We start from the raw sequence: 19,461 nt of genomic DNA on the forward strand, positions 1-19,461 counted from the left end.
AGGTGAGGAAGCTCGAGGAAGTCCAGATGCTGTGAGGGAGTTTGGAAAACTTCAGAAGCTAAGAAGGAAATCAGAGAAGTGCGGGCCAGCAAGGAAGGATGGCATGGTCTGGAGTCTGAGAAAAGTTGGAGAAGTCCAGGATCAGGGAGGAATGGTCAGAGAAGACTGAGGTCAGCAGGGACGATTATAGGAGTCTGTATTGTGGGTGAGGAGGTCAGAGAGACCAGAGTGTGAAGCAGAGGGGAGATTTAGGAAGCAGAGATTGCCTGGTCCTCTGACTTAGAACCTCGACAACAGTTGTTTGCAGTGCTGGTGGGGGAATGTTGCTAGTTTAGGTTGGCTGCAGTCCTGGTACTAATCACTCTTTGCATGAAGTGCTTCCTGACATCAGCCTCAAACTTGTCTGTCGCACAGAAGTTGCCTCAGTCTCACAAAGGAATTAGTGAGTAAAAGGATATTCTATGTCTGTACTATTTTTCCAGAAGAAGCAGGATATGTTTTAAATATTAGCATTTATATTGCTCCTTATCACATTGACTAACGGTCACAAAGTGCTTCACGCAATGAATTGCTTTTTAAATTGTAGTGACTATTGTTATGGAGGCAAACGTGGCTGCCACGTCCCACCAGGAGCAGTGAGATGAAAGTTTTGGTGTTGGTCATGCTTGAGGTGGGAATGTTGGCCAGGATACAGGGAAAACTGCCTGCCCATCTTCAAATAGTGCCCTGGGATCTCTAATATCCATCTGAACAGACAGATGGGGCTCCAATTTAACACTTCATCCAAAAGATAGCACCTGACAATGCTGCATTCCCCCAGTACGGGAGTGCCACACCTTGATTTCGTGCTACTAAACCGGGCTTCTCACCCAGAGGTAAAAGCCAAGCTGATATATAAATGAGAGGTGTGTAGTGGCAAGAATCCTGCTGGCTGGGAGAGAGGAGGAGCAGTCACAGCATGCGACAGCCAATCTTCTACGGTGCAAGGTTGCAGACAACAGTGTTTACAGCCACTTCATGACCAGGGCTGCGAGTTTGGTCCAATTTATTCAGCCAAGCTGCTCAAGGTCACTGTGTATCTCAGCAGCAGGTATTATTTCCATACAGGAATGACAACAATCCTTGCGAATAGTAGACTCGAGCCATAGAATCCAGTGTCCATGTAATTTTCTACTGAGTGCTCTCTTTATCTGACAATTCATTACTTTGCTGAAGTGGTGAGCATTTACCAAGTGTATAATCTGATAAACAGGCATGAAGATTTATGACCCTATAACTGCTGGGTCCATCAGAATGACTGGCAGCTGGTATTGATTTGGGATGAAAAGTGTATTCGAAAATAACTGATTGGAGAGAGAAATGCTCTAATCGGATTGATGCAAATGAAATCTAGTTCTATGCAGAAGATTTTGCTTTTCAACTGCAGATCATATCGGGCTCAGTTGGATGACACTCACTTCTGAGTCAAGAAGGTTGTAGGTTCAAATCCCACTCCAGAGACTTGAGCACATAATCCAGGCTAACACTCCAGTAGGCTACTGAGGGAGCACTGCACCGTTGGAGGTGCCGTCTTTTGGATGAGACACTAAATCGAGGCCCCATCTGCCCTCTCAGGTGGACCGAGAAAACCAGACAGGTATCTATTCCGGTTCATGCCCAACAGTGCGGTAACACAGGACGCTGTGCTCTACGGGCTTTTTCCCAGGACGCACACCGAGACAGATATCAACCGCGGCTGGAAGACCATCAGCTCGGTGAAGGAGGCCCTTTGGTCCGCCCGAGACCTGCCGGTCTTCCAACTGAAGAAGCTGTCCATGACAACTGGCATATTCCAAGGTCCAGGAGTACGTGCTGCGGGACGCACTGAAACAAGGTGCGGCCTACACAAAGGCCCTATGGGGAAAGGCCACCGTGTAAGGCCATCCCACCTTGTATTGTACAGAATGTATTAGAAGATATGAACTGTGTTTAAATTGTAATAATGAGATCATAGTGGATATGATCTGCACTGTATTGCTTTGAACTGCCAGCTGGAATTTGTGTCTTTTTACTTGAATTGTGCGTATTTTTAAATTTTATGAAATAAAGTATATTTTGAAATTTAAAAAAAGGTGGACTGAGAAGGCTGGGTCTGGCCATGCCGGCGAGGTAGACGCAGGATGACCCGTCCAGCTGGACCGTACCCCATCACCTGTCCCAGGTGGAGAAGTTCCTGAGGAGGAACCCCTTCAACCACAAGGCTGTCAGACTGTGGTCAGCACGAAAGTTCTGGGAGGCCTGCAGGGAAAGGAGAGGGTGGATCCGATCGGGCAGTTCACCGGCCAGATGGTCGACGCCATTTGGCAAAACGTCTTGTCGCCGAAACTGACCAACGGGCACCAGGATGGTGGAGAGACGGGCCCTCCCAGTGAGGTCCTTCCAACACGCACGGAATCTCAGCGCCACCACGAGCTGCCCTCGAGGCTGCAACGGGGGACGAGACTGCTGTCCACCTCCTGATGGACTGCCCCTTAGCGCAGAAGGTGTGGAGAGAGATGCGATGGTATCTATCCTGGTAATACAGGACGCTGTGCTCTACAGTTGTTCTCCAGGACGCACACCGAGACAGATATTAACTACTGCTGGAAGACCATCAACTCGGTGAAGGAGGCCCTTTGGTTCGCCTGAAGGAGCTGTCCACGACCGACTGTTGCCACCTGGCACACTCCAAGGTCCAGGAGTACGTGCTGCCGGACGCATTGAAGCGAGGTGCGGCCCTCACAAAGGCCCTATGGGGAAAGGGCACCGTGTAAGGCCACTCCACCTTGTATTGTACAGAATGTATTAGAAGATATGTACTGTGTTTTAAATTGTAATAATGGGATCATAGTGTGTACGACCTGCATTGTATTGGTTTGAACTGCATTGCTTGAAATTGTGTCCTTTTACACTAAAGTGTGCGTATCTTTGAATTTTATGAAATGAAGTATATTTTGAAATATTTTTTTAAAATTTGAAGCGTGGACATAAAAGATCCCATGGCACTACTCGAAGAAGAGCAGGGATATTCTCCCTGGTGCCTGGCCAATATTCATCCCTCAACCACTGTCACTGAAACAGATTGGTCATTTGTCTTATTGCTGTTTGTGGGATCTTGTTGTGTGCAAATTGGCTGTCGCGTTTCCCACATTATAGCAGCGACTACACTTCAAAAAGTACTTAATTGGTTATAAAGCGCTTTGGGACGTCCTGAGGTCGTGAAAGGTCCTATATAAATTCAAGTTCTTTCTTCTTTTCTTTTATACAATAAGATACCCTTTGCGGGGGGGACGGGGACACTCAGATAGCCTATCTCCTCTTATCTCCATTGTGTAAACAACATTTTTTTTTATCCAATCCATCTTTGCTACTCTGAAGATAACACTGAACTGCAGACAATGCATCCTGAATTCCAACTGTAGCATTTCTTCCTCTAGTTAATTGGTTTGATCTGTCTGACACACTTCACCAACCATCCACACATGGAATGACCTTTGTCACTTCCGGGCCAAAGCACCTACAGCAGCAAAACGTCTCACACCAGAAAACAGAAACTCATCTTAACTTGAAATTTTAGTTTATTTTTACTTTTCTAAAATTCAAATTATTGTTCCTCCCCTCTTGTACTTTTCTAAGAAATTAGAAAAGAAACTAGATGGCTCCTACACAGGACTGTTGAGAAAAGCCTGTCAGTTGGAATGACCACAGCTCCAATGAGATACTATATGGAGACTTAGAATAACAACAGTAATAAAGCATAGAAGGATGAAACTTGCTGCCCATTCCTTCAGAGCAAAAGAGAAACCAGTTTCAGAATTATTATTCTGGGAACTAAAATATGGAGACAAGAGGTCGGCCCAGAATTAAATACAATGCTCAACTCGTACGGGATTCAGAAACTCCCGTAGAAGAATTCCCAACATTTATGATAAATAAAGAGGTGTGTGGAGGACAGTCACAGGAGCTGCAATGATAGTTGACTGATGATGATGATCCTCCCTTCTTACTTTTAACTTTAGGTGAGGCTGAGGTAGAAGGGATGATGAATTGGATATTGAGGCAGATTTGAAGGTGAACTTGAGTCTAAAGCAGGTGGATGGGAGGGGATTAGAGTATAAGGCAGATTGGAATAGACTGGAGGATAAGATTGATGGGAAGGATTCGAAAGTGAGGCAGTTTTGAACAGAGCTTGGAGAATAAGACAGATTTGGTTGGTGGATTTTTTTGTTGAGATAGATTCATGGGGTGCATTTCATTAAACCTACTCTCATCAACTTTCTTCTAAATATTCAGCCAACAGGAGCCCCACTTGAATCTACGTTTATCCATGAAGTTCAATGAAAGTGTGATTGATTGAATTGGATATTTGACACTTTTGGGCATCCATCCTGAGATCTTAGGTACGTAAAGTCTGCATCAGTGTGAGTACTGCCCACTAACCTCTACCAGTTTCTCAGTGAGGTACGGATGCCATCAGAGCATAAACATGAAATGAAAAAAGTCCACTGCTTCCACAGGTCATGTGCCCACTCACTTAACTTCCTGATCTTTTCAGACAATCAAATGAATTTCAATGCATTTCCACATCTTCACAATTCAACTTTTGACCAGCTGCCCTCCAAGGTGACGCCCTCCACTGCCCCAACCAAAATTACTGTGCCCATGGAGTATTTGACCATATCAGAATATATTAATCCATGTAACCTTGCACCCCATCCCTAATTGATATGCAAGCTATAAATCAGCAGATGATGGACTGCTGCTGCCAACAGGGCCTTCCTCTCTTTGAGAAATACTTCTGTTCATAGCCCTTCAAAAGTTCTGGATGCCAAATTTTCCCTCGGGAGGCTGCCAGGCCAGTTTTGGAATTTGAAGCAACTCTGCCAACTGTGCCACAGACCTGACAACGATAGATGCAACTTTCTTTCCTATCAACTCGATTAAGAATTGTTCAGAGATAGCTTGTGTGTCAGAAATTGCAACAATGAGAGATGATGGGTTGTTCCAGAGGCCAGAAATACTATGGAAGTGTCATGTAAATTGACAATCCAGATCTATAAACAACTGCGAAGTTTACAATCAAACATGTCTGAGACCAGATCCCAGATTGGACAGAAAAACTCTATTATTATTCTATAATTACAAGCTTGGGAAATGAACTCAAGACAGGTTTGTAAAGGTATCCACATGCACTTCACTCTTAATCTTTACGATTACCCCTTCCCAATAAAGGTTTATCCTTGCTTAATTTGGCTAGTTTGGTGTGGGACTCCCTTTGTTCTGCTAAGACTGTTGGGTGGTACAATAGGTGTCCTCAATGAGGTGTTAAATTACCTTGATGCAGCAATACATTCTGCCTGCTGTCAGATTACGAATGTGACACCTACTCTCCATCTTGCTACCACACATCATCCAATCAAATCTGGTAAAGGACAGCCAACAATAGAGGGCCAGGAATACTCTGGATGCAAGGAAAGTGGTCACTTAAGCAATTTTGCTGCTGGCTTTGTCACAAGCGTGCATGAACTAATTGTCCTTGCTACAATCTTAGTCCAAGTTTCCCTCAGAAGGTGAGTTGGGCCAGGGTTCGTAACTGTAATAGTCATCTTGAGTATTTCTGTTGGTGCCAGCTTTATCTGCTCTGAAAAATCAACCGAACATTTTTGTGTAACACATTGCAACAATAGACCAAAGACGTATGCCACGGATTTTTTTTAAATTATTCGTTCATGGGATGTGGGCATCGCTGGCGAGGCCAGCATTTATTGCCCATCCCTAATTGCCCTCGAGAAGGTGGTGGTGAGCCGCCTTTTTGAACCGCTGCAGTCCGTGTGGTGAAGGTTCTCCCACGGTGCTGTTAGGAAGGGAGTTCCAGGATTTTGACCCAGCGACGATGAAGGAACGGCGATATATTTCCAAGTCGAGATTCTTGTATTCCTGGCTGCTGAAGACTTTCAAATACTGAGTGCAATGAGGCAATGGGAATTAGATTAACAATGGATACCTTCTCAATGTTTGCCGACATGAGCTCAACAAGAATCCTTGGTGGGTCAAGTAAACACAAGATTTCTGCCATAATGATAAAGTAAACCAAATGGCATTGCTTCATATGCTTTCAGCAAAACATTCGACTACACCAAAGCTGCCCTCATTTAATTTGCTATGTGTACAAAGTAATGATTCACAACACAACATAAATAGATGCCTTATTTAGCCACTTGTAAACAATTTTACAACACCAAGTTATAGTCCAACAAATTTATTTTTAATTCCACAAGCTTTCGGAGGCTTCCTCCTTCGTCAGGTGAACGGTATGGAAATGACATTTTCGAATCCTTCGCATTTTAAAATCACAGAACAATGCCTGGTGATTACTGCCCATTGCCAAGGCAATCACAGTGAGCAGACAGAAAGGTGTCACCTAAAAAGGCCACCGAATATACAAACCCCCCAAAAAAAAAGAGAGAGAGAGAAGGAAGACAGTCAATGACCCGTTATATTAAAAACAGATAACATTTGTTCGCTGGTGGGGTTACGTGTAGTGTGACATGAACCCAAGATCCCGGTTGAGGCCGTCCTCATGGGTGCGGAACTTGGCTATCAATTTCTGCTCGACGATTTTGCGTTGTCGTGTGTCTCGAAGGCCGCCTTGGAGTATGCTTACCCGAAGATCGGTGGCTGAATGTCCTTGACTGCTGAATTGTTCCCCGACTGGGAGAGAACCCTCCTGTTTGGTGAGTGTTGCGCGGTGTCCGTTCATCCGTTGTCGCAGCGTCTGCATGGTCTCGCCAATGTACCATGCTCTGGGGCATCCTTTCCTGCAACGTATGAGGTAGACAACGTTGGCCGAGTCACAGGAGTATGAACCGTGCACCTGGTGGGTGGTGTCCTCTCGTGTGATGGTGGTATCTGTGTCGATGATCTGGCATGTCTTGCAGAGGTTACCGTGGCAGGGTTGTGTGGTGTCGTGGACGCTGTTCTCCTGAAGGCTGGGTAATTTGCTGCGAACGATGGTTTGTTTGAGGTTGGGTGGCTGTTTAAAGGCGAGTAGTGGAGGTGTGGGGATGGCCATAGCGAGGTGTTCGTCATCATTGATGACATGTTGAAGGCTGCCGAGAACATGGCGTAGTTTCTCCGCTCCGGGGAAGTACTGGACGACGAAGGGTACTCTGTTGGTTGCGTCCCGTGTTAGTCTTCTGAGGAGGTCTACGCGATTTTTCGCTGTGGCCCGTCGGAACTGTCGATCGATGAGTCGAGCATCATATCCCGTTCTTACTAGGGCGTCTTTCAGCGTCTGTAGGTGTCCATCGCGTTCCTCCTCGTCTGAGCAGACCCTGTGTATTTGCAGGGCCTGTCCATAGGGGATGGCCTCTTTGACGTGGTTAGGGTGGAAGCTGGAAAAGTGGAGCATCGTGAGGTTGTCCGTGGGCTTGCGGTAGAGTGAGGTGCTGAGGTGCCCGTCTTTGATGGAGATTCGTGTGTCCAAGAAAGAAACTGATTCTGAGGAGTAGTCCATGGTGAGCTTGATGGTGGGATGGAACTTGTTGATGTTATCGTGTAGTCTCTTTAGTGATTCTTCGCCGTGGGTCCATAGAAAGAAAATGTCGTCGATGTATCTGATGTATAGTGTTGGTTGGAGGTCCTGTGCAGTGAAGAAGTCCTGCTCGAACTTGTGCATGAAAATGTTGGCGTATTGGGGTGCGAATTTGGTCCCCATGGCTGTTCCGTGTGTTTGGGTAAAGAACTGGTTATTGAAGGTGAAGACATTGTGATCCAGGATGAAGCGGATGAGTTGTAGGATGGCGTCTGGAGATTGGCTGTTGTTGGTGTTGAGTATTGATGCTGTCGCAGCGATGCTGTCATCGTGGGGGATACTGGTGTAGAGTGCCGAGACGTCCATCGTGGTGAGAAGTGTTCCTGGTTCAACAGGTCCGTGGGTACTGAGTTTTTGTAGAAAGTCTGTAGTGTCGCGACAGAAGCTGGGGTTCCCTGCACGATGGGTTTCAGGATGCCCTCGATGTATCCAGAGAGGTTCTCACACAGGGTTCCATTGCCTGATACGATAGGACGTCTGGGTGTGTTGGCTTTGTGTATCTTTGGGAGGCAGTAGAAGTCTCCCAAATTTATTTAGCCACAGCATTCCAGTGTAAATTATATCACTTCATTCACTCCCACAGTGTATAGTTGATTCCAATTTATAAATCACTTCACCTTTGTAATAGAAATGGAGATCCATCCTGTCTCAGGTTATAGAATTTCTACATTAAAGCCCTGAAATGTTGAAGGTGTACTAGTGACACAGGGGAACAGTGACATGGGGGAACAGTTGTAAGGAGTCTTACAACACCAGGTTATAGTCCAACAGCTTTATTTAAAATCACAAGCTTTCGGATGCTTCCTCCTTCGGACACAGGAGAACAGTGGATAGTTAGCTTATGTAAATATGCAGCAAAGAATTTCATCAATACAGAGCGATGGGTTGGGAATATCCTCTCACTGTTAATTGAAACAATGCTCGGTAAAATGAGTATGGCCATCAGACTTAACTCAGATGACACTAACACAAAACTGCCTACTGTTCAGCAGTAATTGAACTAAGTTTGTAGTCTCACTAATGCACATAGTGAGAAAGGGAAATGTTAATTTGCTGCACTGGGCAGTTCTCCTCTGCAGTTACGGTTAAGGTACATTGTCAGGGGAGTGCAGAAAGAGCTCTGACACGTGCTGTATCTGGCATGGGGGTGCCGGTGCTAACATTGAATGCAAAAAGGAGAAAGTGTTTCATTCCTCAGCAGGGAGCACAAAAAACTTAAAACAGTGGACTACATCCATTCCAATTCACTCCCACTGTATAGATCGCAATGGGCCAAACCATTTCCAATTCAATTCCTATTGTACAGAAAGGCAATAGACCAGACCCCTTCCTATTTACTCTCATTGTGCAAAATTTGAAATGACCTATCCCTACCCATATGGACCTATTCAATTCTCAACCCTGGTTTAAGCAGTGTTTCCTGGGTTTATTCACTTTATTGAAGGTCAGCTGTTGAATTTTGTTGCTGAATTCATTCACCGTTATAGCTGCCAAAAGGAACTACAGCACCATTCAATACTTTTTTTTCCATCAGTCCAAAATTAATTTTGGGTGGAGTGCCCATCAGTACAATCACTCAAACAATTCTTCACAACTGAAGACTATCAATGTTCATTGGTACTAAATCATTCTACTCCTCAGTCACATTTAAACAGCGCAGATGTCAGTCACTGTAAATAAAGTGATTTTATTAGCACTATTACTACACATGCTACATCTATCCTGGTCTTTGCAACAAGTGCTTTGAGTTTCAGATAAGCTAATAAATTGCAGTGAAGATGTCCCGTGGAGAGAGAGGAGGAACAGAGAAGGAATAATACCAAGAATTAATGAGTGGAAGTCCCTGAATCAGCAAATGTTATAAGAACATATTTAAAACATTTCATTCTTGAAACTGGATAAAGAATGGTTTCTATAAACAGAACCCATGATGCAGCACTGCTGTCACAGCTACTGCACTTGAGTGATGACGCCCAGCATTTTTGCTCTCCTTTGTGTATCCTTTATTTAGCATTATTTTACCACAATGTATATTGTCGTATTATTAATTTGATTAAAACGTTTGAACAGTGTCTTCGTTGACTACAATGAGGGTGAAATTCGACTTGGGCTGGGGACGTAAAACAGGGGGTCTTGCATCTGGCGCCAGTTATACCCCCCCCCCCACCGCCCGATATAGCTCCCGTCCGATATTCAGTACTATTGAAATCAGTGGGCCTGAGTATTCGATGGGGCGTATAACGGGGCAGCAGGCGCGATTCTGCCCGTTTTGCATCCCCGCCCAAATTGAATTTTGCCCCCATTGTGTGTTCCTTTTGAATTGAGGACAGTCAGTTTGGACAAAGGATAGTTTACATGAAGTGTTGAAACACGTGCAAGGGGATTTCAGCCAGTCAGTCCCTTCTGTGTGCCACTAGTGATGGAGACCTCTCTGCTCTTACTTGACCACTGGGAGAACTGGTTGACCAAAGATGGAAAGGACAGCAGCTGAAACTGTTACCGGACAAAAACAATGAAGACTACGGCCTGTTTCAAGAACTAAGGACTGCAGGCAATCTAAAGACTCCTTCCAAACCATACAAAGAGACTGAGGGAAATTGGCAACCAAGAGATCCTTCCAATGCTATGCCAGGAAATGAGGAGAGCAGGTGATTAAGAAAATCCACCTGGACTGTATTCGGAAACATGAATAATGGGCATGTATGGGATTTCTTTACTGCATTCTGGCATTTAGTACTCACAGAGACAAGTTTAAGACTAGCAAAGCTTAAAAAAATATATTATTAATAAATATATTGTAACGAAACCGTACTTCAAACAGAATACTGAGGAGTGGACAATAAAATATTCAGGTATAGGTTATACTCCCAGTGCAATACATACTGCAGGATTCCTGCTACCAGGAGTTAAAGTTATGAGGAAAGGTTAAGTAAATTGGGCTTGGTTTCTTGGAGACAAGACGTCTAAATGATCTCACTTAAGTTTTCAAGGTTATGCAGGGGACTGACAAAAAAAAGGAAAATAAAACAAAGAAAGAACTTGAATTTATTTAGCACTGTTCATGACCTCAAGATGTCCCAAAGCACTTTACATCCAATGAAGTACTTTTTTTTAAAGTGTGGTTACAGTTGTAATTTATGCACAGCAAGATCCCACAAACAGCAATGAGATAAATGACCAGATAATCTGTTTTTGGTGGTTTTGGTTGAGGGATCAATGTTGGCCAGGACACTGGAAGAACTCCCCTGCTCTTTTTCGAACAGTGCCGTAGGACTTTTTACATCCACTGAGCGGGCAGATGGGTTTAGGATCTTATCCAAAACTTGGCACCTCTGACAATGCAACACTGAAGTGTCAGAATAGATTATGTGCTCAAGTCTCCAGAGTGGGATTGGACCCGCAAACATCTGAGCCAAGGCTGACACTTGCTGGGTAAAAATGGTGGAATATTTGCACTATTATAGATAGGAGAGGTCGGGAGAATGAGCAGGAAGAGGGAGGGAATCAGTGGATGTGACTGTAAGCACAATCACGTATTTTGTGGAGGCTTTTGAAAGTGGAAAAAGGTGGCGAGGCGGAGGGATTTAGGGAGGGAATTCTGGAATGTGGGGCATGTTGGCTGAAACTTCTGCCATTGATGATGGGGGAGGACAAGGCGGGGATACAGTAAACCAGAACTGGAAGGGCGGAAGCTCTGAGCTGGGAGGTAGGTCGGGCACGTTTGCCAAGACAGGGTGGACTGGGACCACTGAAAATGATGGCAAGGATTTGGAACACAAAGAAAGTCAATCATCAAATGAAAAGGAAAAGACGGATTAACCTTTCGGATGGAGGTCCTTTGTCAGAAATGAATCCCATCCAACATGCTAACCTGTCAGTTCCCTTTTAGATGCTGACTGACCTGTTCTGTAGTTTCTCTTTTAATCTTTGAGGTTAGGTTAATGTGACTTCTCCAGAATTCAACATAAAAATGCATAATTTCCAAATTCCATATCCTCAAAAGGAAGTAGTCTCACCGTCATGGATCAGATACAGAGTAAAGCTCCCTCTACACTCTCCCACCAAACACTCCCAGGGCAGGTACACCATGGGTTAGATACAGAGTAAAGCTCCCTCTACACTGTCCCATCAACACTCCCAGGGCAGGGACAGGGGGATTAGATACAGAGTAAAGCTCCCTCTGCACTTACACCCAATAAAGTTCCTCAACCCCAGATGAGGAACCCCCCACCACCGCCCCCACCCCACACCCCGCATTGCTCAGGTTAGAAGCTCCTGCTGCATCTTGCATTCTGTTCTCTTACAGACATAGTTCGCCCTGCTACAGAGCGATATGATCTTGATATATTTTGGTTTGGTTCCACCTGTCCTTTACTCAATGCTGTCCTACTGTACAATGGGAATGAGTGTGGGTGTTGGCAATGGGACATCCTTGACCTGATATACAATTATTTTTGGCTATTGACAAACGTCAGGGTCCTCAGAAAGTTATACCCTTAACGTAGCACTACACGTTTTGCTGCTCTCTGTGTGCATCAACACTCTCACCCAGCAGGACCAGCTTGCTCCTCCAATACAGTCGATGTATTCAATCTGTGACCATCAATACTAACAGCTGCAGTGTGCAGTCAGGTGCCTGTTTTCCTGTTTTAACTGATTTTGTTGTGGCAGCATGTTCAGTCCATAATTAGCAATTTCTCCAGCCCCACTTCTACTCACCACCTCTATTCCTGGCTTCTTATCATACAGCAGAAGACAGAATGAGTGAGATAAACTGTCAGACTTACTATTATCTTATTAGGGGGGTTGTTACCCCATTGTGCATTTACCTGGATGATGTAAGGGACTAAAACAGAAGCATTCAATTCATAATATTCAGCAAACATGTTCATCCAGAGTCTGTTAACTGGGGCTATACTAAAGACTGGTTCATAGGGAGCAGCTGACTAGAACTTGCCTCATGGCTCATTTATATTAGTCATTCATACTTCAAATTCCAAACTCGTGTCACCTCTCTTTAATTTAATTAGGAAAGGTTATGGGATTGGGAGGTCTAGGGGTTATGTAGGTTTTATTCTGTGTGTCTGTGTTAGTGCAGGCTTCACAGTCAACATTAAATCAAAAGCAAGATACTGCAGATGCTGGAAATCTGAAATAAAAAAACAGAAAATACTGGAATGGAGAAAAAACTGTGTTTTTATCATAATCAACATTCATTGTCACTGGATTGAATTTCTCCTCCTCCAGCTCAGAGGCTGAGCCCAACTGTAGTAGCCCCACCATTCACCTGTCCAAATAGGATCGATTTTCCAAGGTAACAGGAGTCAACACTCCCATCCCCATCCTCAATCATGGCGGAGTCCAGCACGTGAGTGCAAAAGACAAGGCTGAAGCGTTTGCAACCATCTTCAGCCAGAAGTGCCGAGTGATGATCCATCTCGGCCACCTTCTGATATCCCCCCCATCACAGAAGCCAGTCTTCAGCCAATTCGATTCACTCCACGTGATATCAAGAAACGGCTGAGTGCACTGGATACAGCAAAGGCTATTGGCCCCGACAACATCCCGGCTCTAGTGCTGAGGACTTGTGCTCCAGAACTAGCCAAACTGTTCCAGTACAGCTGCAACACTGGCATCTACCTGACAATGTGAAAAATTGCCCAGGTATGTCCTGTTCACAAAAAGCAGGACAAATCCAATCCGGCCAATTACCGCCCCTTCAGTCTACTCTCAATCATCAGCAAAGTGATAGAAGGTGTCGTCGACAGTGCTATCAAGTGGCACTTACTCACCAATAACCTGCTCACTGATGCTCAGTTTGGGTTCCGCCAGGACCACTCGGCTCCTGACCTCATTACAGCCTTGGTCCAAACATGGACAAAAGAGCTGAATTCCAGAGGTGAGGTGAGAGTGACTGCCCTTGACATCAAGGCAGCATTTGACCGAGTGTGGCACCAAGGAGCCCTAGTAAAATTGAAGTAATTGGGAATCAGGGGGGAAAACTCTCCAGTGGCTGGAGTCATGCCTAGCACAAAGGATGGTAGTGGTTGTTGGAGGCCAATCATCTCAGCCCCAGGACATTGTTCGCTGATGATTGCACAGTGTTCAATTCCATTTGCAACCCCTCAGATAATGAAGTCCGTGCCCGCATGCAGCAAGACCTGGACAACATCCAGGCTTGGGCTGATAAGTGGCAAGTCACATTTGCGCAAGACAAGTGCCAGGCAATGACCATCTCCAACAAGAGAGAGTCTAACCACCTCCCCTTGCATTCAACGGCATTACCATCACCGAATCCCCCACCATCAACATCCTGGGGGGGTCACCATTGACCAGAAATTTAACTGGACCAGCCACATAAATACTGTGGTGCAAGAGCAGGTCAGAGGCTGGGTATTCTGCGGCGAGTGACTCACCTCCTGACTCCCCAAATACTTTCCACCATCTACAAGGCACAAGTCAGGAGTGTGATGGAATATTCTCCACTTGCCTGGATGAGTGCAGCTCCAACAACACTCAAGAAAGTCGACACCATCCAGGTCAAGGCAGCCCGCTTGATTGGCACCCCATCCACCACCCTAAACATTCACTCCCTTCACCAACGGCACACTGTGGCTGCAGTGCGTACCATCCACAGGATGCACTGCAGAAACTCGCCAAGGCTTCTTCGACAGCACCTCCCAAACCCACGACCTCTACCACCTAGAAGGACAAGAACAGCAGGTACATGGGAACAACACCACCTGCACGTTCCCCTCCAAGTCACACACCATCCCGACTTGGAAATATATTGCTGATCCTTCATCATCGCTGCGTCAAAATCCTGGAACTCCCTACCTAATAGCACTGTGGAAGAACCTTCACCACATGGACTGCAGCAGTTCAAGAAGGCGGCTCACCACCACCTTCTCAAGGGCAATTAGGGATGGGCAATAAATGCTGGCCTCGCCAGCAACGCCCACATCCCATGAACGAATAAAAAAAAAGCACTGAGACACACAAGCGAGATAATACCAGATAGGAGTTAATTGTTTCCATTTAGCCAATGTGCACTGTACATGTACAGGAGCCAACACTGAGGCACACACAAGGATTGAATTGTCCCATTTTCTCAGGTGTGTACTGTACATGTATACGAGCTGATACTGAGACACACACAAAATGTATAGTATTAGACAGGAGTGAATTATTCCCCTTTACCTGAGGCATACTATACTTGTCCAGGTGTTGGCACTGAGCCATACAGTACCTGAACGCAGTGAATTGTCCCTTTTTCTCATTACAAAATCAATAACAAAGAATATAAACCACCTTTTGGTCCGCTCAATAAACATCAGCACACTGGTAATCACCACATGATAGAATGCTCTTGGTAATGAGGGGTTTTGCTGATGGAAAGCTCTCAGTAGTTTGGCGCCCTGATTTAAAGGTCTTTGATCCATCCCCTGCTGCAGCAAAGCTCCCTCCTTAGGCCAAAGACTTTACTCTAGTGGGGTGCATGGTGTCACCATTGCAATAGTTCATGCAATAGAGGATTTAGTTTCCATAGCAAAACCAGGGGCAGAGGCCAAAGTCACAGAGACTGATGAAAGCTTAACATGTAGAGTTGGGGCTCTGTGAAATAAGACAGATACATTAAAGAAACTGTAAATCACTGGAGCAGAGGGAGCATTAATCATAAACTTTCCTTACCTCCTATTGGAGATAGGAGATGATATAAATAGTAGGAAGATACTGACCCTTTCTGTGGGAGTTGCAAGTTACAAGGTAGTTACCATCTGTTATCAGAGAAACAACAGGAATTAATTTAGAAAGCAGAGAATCAGGCAGAATCTGACCTTCAGCGCTGAACGAAAAGAGGAAGATACCAGTGGACCAAAGAACCTCGTCGCACTATGGGGTTAACTTAACGAAGTCAGGGGTGAAATAAATTAGATAACAGAGAAATCTCAGTGGCAGGACTCCTTTCATTGAGACAGCCTTGCTATAGAATCCTTTCTACGGAGAAAGTCTTACCATGAGGGTGTGTTTTAGAGTGGAAGACCCAACACTAGAACCCTTTTTAGAGAGGGAGCATCACCATCAGATGTCTTTTGGCTCTGGTTTTATCAAACGTCTCCCTTTTGAGTTTCAGTTGAGCTTTAATCTCTCTATCCACACTGTATGTGGCAACTTGCTGTGTGGAAAATGCATTTGCCTGAATGACCACTTCAACGTAACTCATTCTATGTGGAACACCGAGATGTTTGTCAGGGACATGATACGGCACTGTCCGCATGCAAGTTTTTCTATTTACATTTTTTAATAATCTGGTATCCAGTCTGGCAAATGCTATTGATAATTAGTCTAGCATATTTGAAGCTCAGCAGGAGCAAGAGAGAAAAGTTCAGAAAAGCACTGACCATTAATATAAATTAGAGGGGCAAGAATGGCTATGACAGAGATTAGAGGGGAAAGCATTGTCTATCAGATGATAATCTTTTTCTTATACCCTGTCCAGGAATGGGAGAGACTCCTTTAACAATTGGAGTAATTACCACTCCATATTACAATTTGAATATATAATACTGTATATATTAATTGGAGTAATTACCACTCCCTATTGGAGTAATCACTACTCCCATGAATTGGAGTAATTAATACTTCCTTTTACCAGTTGGAATAATTAACACTCCCAATATCAATTAGAATGATACATTACTGTCTATCAGTTGGAGTAATTACCACTCTCTATATTCATTGAAGTACAATGCACCAGGGCAGAACTTAGATTGCTGCTTCTTAGTGATCTGAATTTACCTCAAGTGCTTCAGATCACAAAGACATCTTGGATAAGCTGATTGATTTGAAAGAATTTTGACAGTGATTAAGGTCCATGTCTGGCAGATGAAGCTCCTAGCCCTGCTGTATACAATAGATTATTTTCTAACTTGCCGCTGCCTCTTAAAATACTCAGCTGAGTTCCGCGCTCAACCTGAACCTGATAACACAAAGGGGTATCTGACTGTCCACTGCACATGACAAACACTAACAGCTTACTGAAAAAATGAACCAGAAACAATCCTCGTTTCTCCCCACCCCCTAACAAGATTTATAGCACCACCCTACAAATCTACACACCCCGGGAAACTGCTCCCACACCACAGGAAACTGCTCCAACACCCCGGGAAACTGCTCCCACACCACAGGAAACTGCTCCAACACCCCGGGAAACTGCTCCCACACCACAGGAAACTGCTCCCACACCCCAGGAAACTGCTCCAACACCCCGGGAAACTGCTCCCACACCCCAGGAAACTGCTCCAACACCCCGGGAAACTGCTCCCACACCCCAGGAAACTGCTCCCACACCACAGGAAACTGCTCCAACACCCCGGGAAACTGCTCCAACACCCCAGGAAACTGCTCCCACACCCCAGGAAACTGCTCCCACACCCCAGGAAACTGCTCCCACACCCCAGGAAACTGCTCCCACACCCCAGGAAACTGCTCCAACACCCTGGGAAACTGCTCCCACACCCCAGGAAACTGCTCCCACACCACAGGAAACTGCTCCAACACCCCGGGAAACTGCTCCCACACCACAGGAAACTGCTCCAACACCCCGGGAAACTGCTCCCACACCACAGGAAACTGCTCCCACACCCCAGGAAACTGCTCCCACACCCCAGGAAACTGCTCCTACACCCCAGGAAACTGCTCCCACACCCCAGGAAACTGCTCCCACACCCCAGGAAACTGCACCAACACCACAGGAAACTGCTCCCACAACCCAGGAAACTGCTCCCACACCCCAGGAAACTGCACCAACACCACAGGAAACTGTTCTCATGCCCCAGGAAACTGCTCCTGCACTCCAGGAAACTGCACCAACACCACAGGAAACTGCTCCCACACCCCAGAAAACTGCTCCCACACCCCGGGAAACTGCTCCAATACCCCGGGAAACTGCTACCACACCCCGGGAAACTGCTCCCACACCCCGGGAAACTGCTCCCGCACTCTGAGAAATTGCTCCCACACCCCAGGAAATTGCTCCCACACCCCGGGAAACTGCTCCCACACCCCAGGAAACTGCACCAACACCACAGGAAACTGCTCCCACACCCCAGAAAACTGCTCCCACACCCCGGGAAACTGCTCCAATACCCCGGGAAACTGCTACCACACCCCGGGAAACTGCTCCCACACCCCAGGAAACTGCTCCTGCACCCTGGGTAATTACTCCCACACCCCGGGAAACTGCTCCCACACCCCAGGAAACTGCTCCCACACCCCAGGAAACTGCACCAACACCCCAGGAAACTGCTCCCACACCACAGGAAACTGCTCCCACAACCCAGGAAACTGCACCAACACCACAGGAAACTGCTCCCACACCCCAGGAAACTGCACCAACACCACAGGAAACTGCTCCCACAACCCAGGAAACTGCTCCCACACCCCAGGAAATTGCTCCCACACCCCAGGAAACTGCTCCCAAATCCCGGGAAACTGCTCCCACACCCCAGGAAACTGCACCAACACCACAGGAAACTGTTCTCATGCCCCAGGAAACTGCTCCCACACCACAGGAAACTGTTCTCATGCCCCAGGAAACTGCTCCTGCACTCCAGGAAACTGCACCAACACCACAGGAAACTGCTCCCACACCCCGGGAAACTGCTCCAATACCCCGGGAAACTGCTCCAATACCCCGGGAAACTGCTACCACACCCCGGGAAACTGCTACCACACCCCGGGAAACTGCTCCCGCACTCTGGGAAACTGCTCCCACACCCCAGGGAACTGCTCCCGCACCCCAGGAAACTGCTCCCACACCCTGGGAAACTGCTCCAATACCCTGGGAAATTGCTCCCACACCCCAGGAAACAGCTCCCGCACCCTGGGTAATTACTCCCACACCCCGGGAAACTGCTCCCACACCCCAGGGAACTGCTCCCGCACCCCAGGAAACTGCTCCCACACCCTGGGAAACTGCTCCAATACCCTGGGAAATTGCTCCCACACCCCAGGGAACTGCTCCCGCACCCTGGGTAATTACTCCCACACCCCGGGAAACTGCTCCCACACCCCAGGGAACTGCTCCCGCACCCCAGGAAACTGCTCCCACACCCCAGGAAACTGCTCCTGCACCCTGGGTAATTGCTCCCGCACCCCAGGAAACTGCTCCCACACCCCGGGAAACGGCTCCAATACCCTGGGAAATTGCTCCCACACCCCAGGGAACGGCTCCAATACCCTGGGTAATTACTCCCACACCCCGGGAAACTGCTCCCACACCCCAGGAAACTGCTCCCGCACCCCAGGAAACTGCTCCCACACCCTGGGAAACTGCTCCAATACCCTGGGAAATTGCTCCCACACCCCAGGGAACTGCTCCCGCACCCCAGGAAACTGCTCCCACACCCCAGGAAACTGCTCCTGCACCCTGGGTAATTGCTCCCACACCCCAGGAAACTGCTCCCACACCCCAGGAAACTGCTCCCACACCACAGGAAACTGCTCCCACACCCCGGGAAACGGCTCCCACACCCCGGGAAACTGCTCCCACACCCTGGGTAATTACTCCCACACCCCAGGGAACTGCTCCCGCACCCCAGGAAACTGCTCCCACACCCTGGGTAATTACTCCCACACCCTGGGTAATTACTCCCACACCCCAGGAAACTGCTCCTGCACCCCGGGAAACTGCTCCCACACCCCGGGAAACGGCTCCCACACCCCAGGGAACTGCTCCCGCACCCCAGGGAACTGCTCCCACACCCTGGGAAACTGCTCCAATACCCTGGGTAATTACTCCCACACCCTGGGTAATTACTCCCACACCCCAGGAAACTGCGTTGGAT

At 46.8% G+C, this 19,461-nt stretch overlaps 1 protein-coding gene across 1 annotated transcript in view; it reads left to right on the forward strand.

The window, feature by feature from the left end:
- The first annotated feature begins 1,652 nt into the window (after positions 1 to 1,652).
- The window catches only part of LOC137304584 (extracellular matrix protein A-like), a 35,437-nt gene continuing 17,628 nt past the window's right edge, over positions 1,653 to 19,461 (forward strand). The window contains exons 1-3 of the mRNA XM_067973229.1: positions 1,653 to 1,844; positions 2,284 to 2,407; positions 16,759 to 19,404. Of these exons, the coding sequence (XP_067829330.1) occupies positions 1,653 to 1,844; positions 2,284 to 2,407; positions 16,759 to 19,404 (2,962 nt within the window). The remainder of the gene's footprint in view (positions 1,845 to 2,283; positions 2,408 to 16,758; positions 19,405 to 19,461) is intronic.

The sequence above is a fragment of the Heptranchias perlo genome, chromosome 38 (assembly GCF_035084215.1).
Source record: "Heptranchias perlo isolate sHepPer1 chromosome 38, sHepPer1.hap1, whole genome shotgun sequence".
Lineage (NCBI taxonomy): Eukaryota > Metazoa > Chordata > Chondrichthyes > Hexanchiformes > Hexanchidae > Heptranchias > Heptranchias perlo.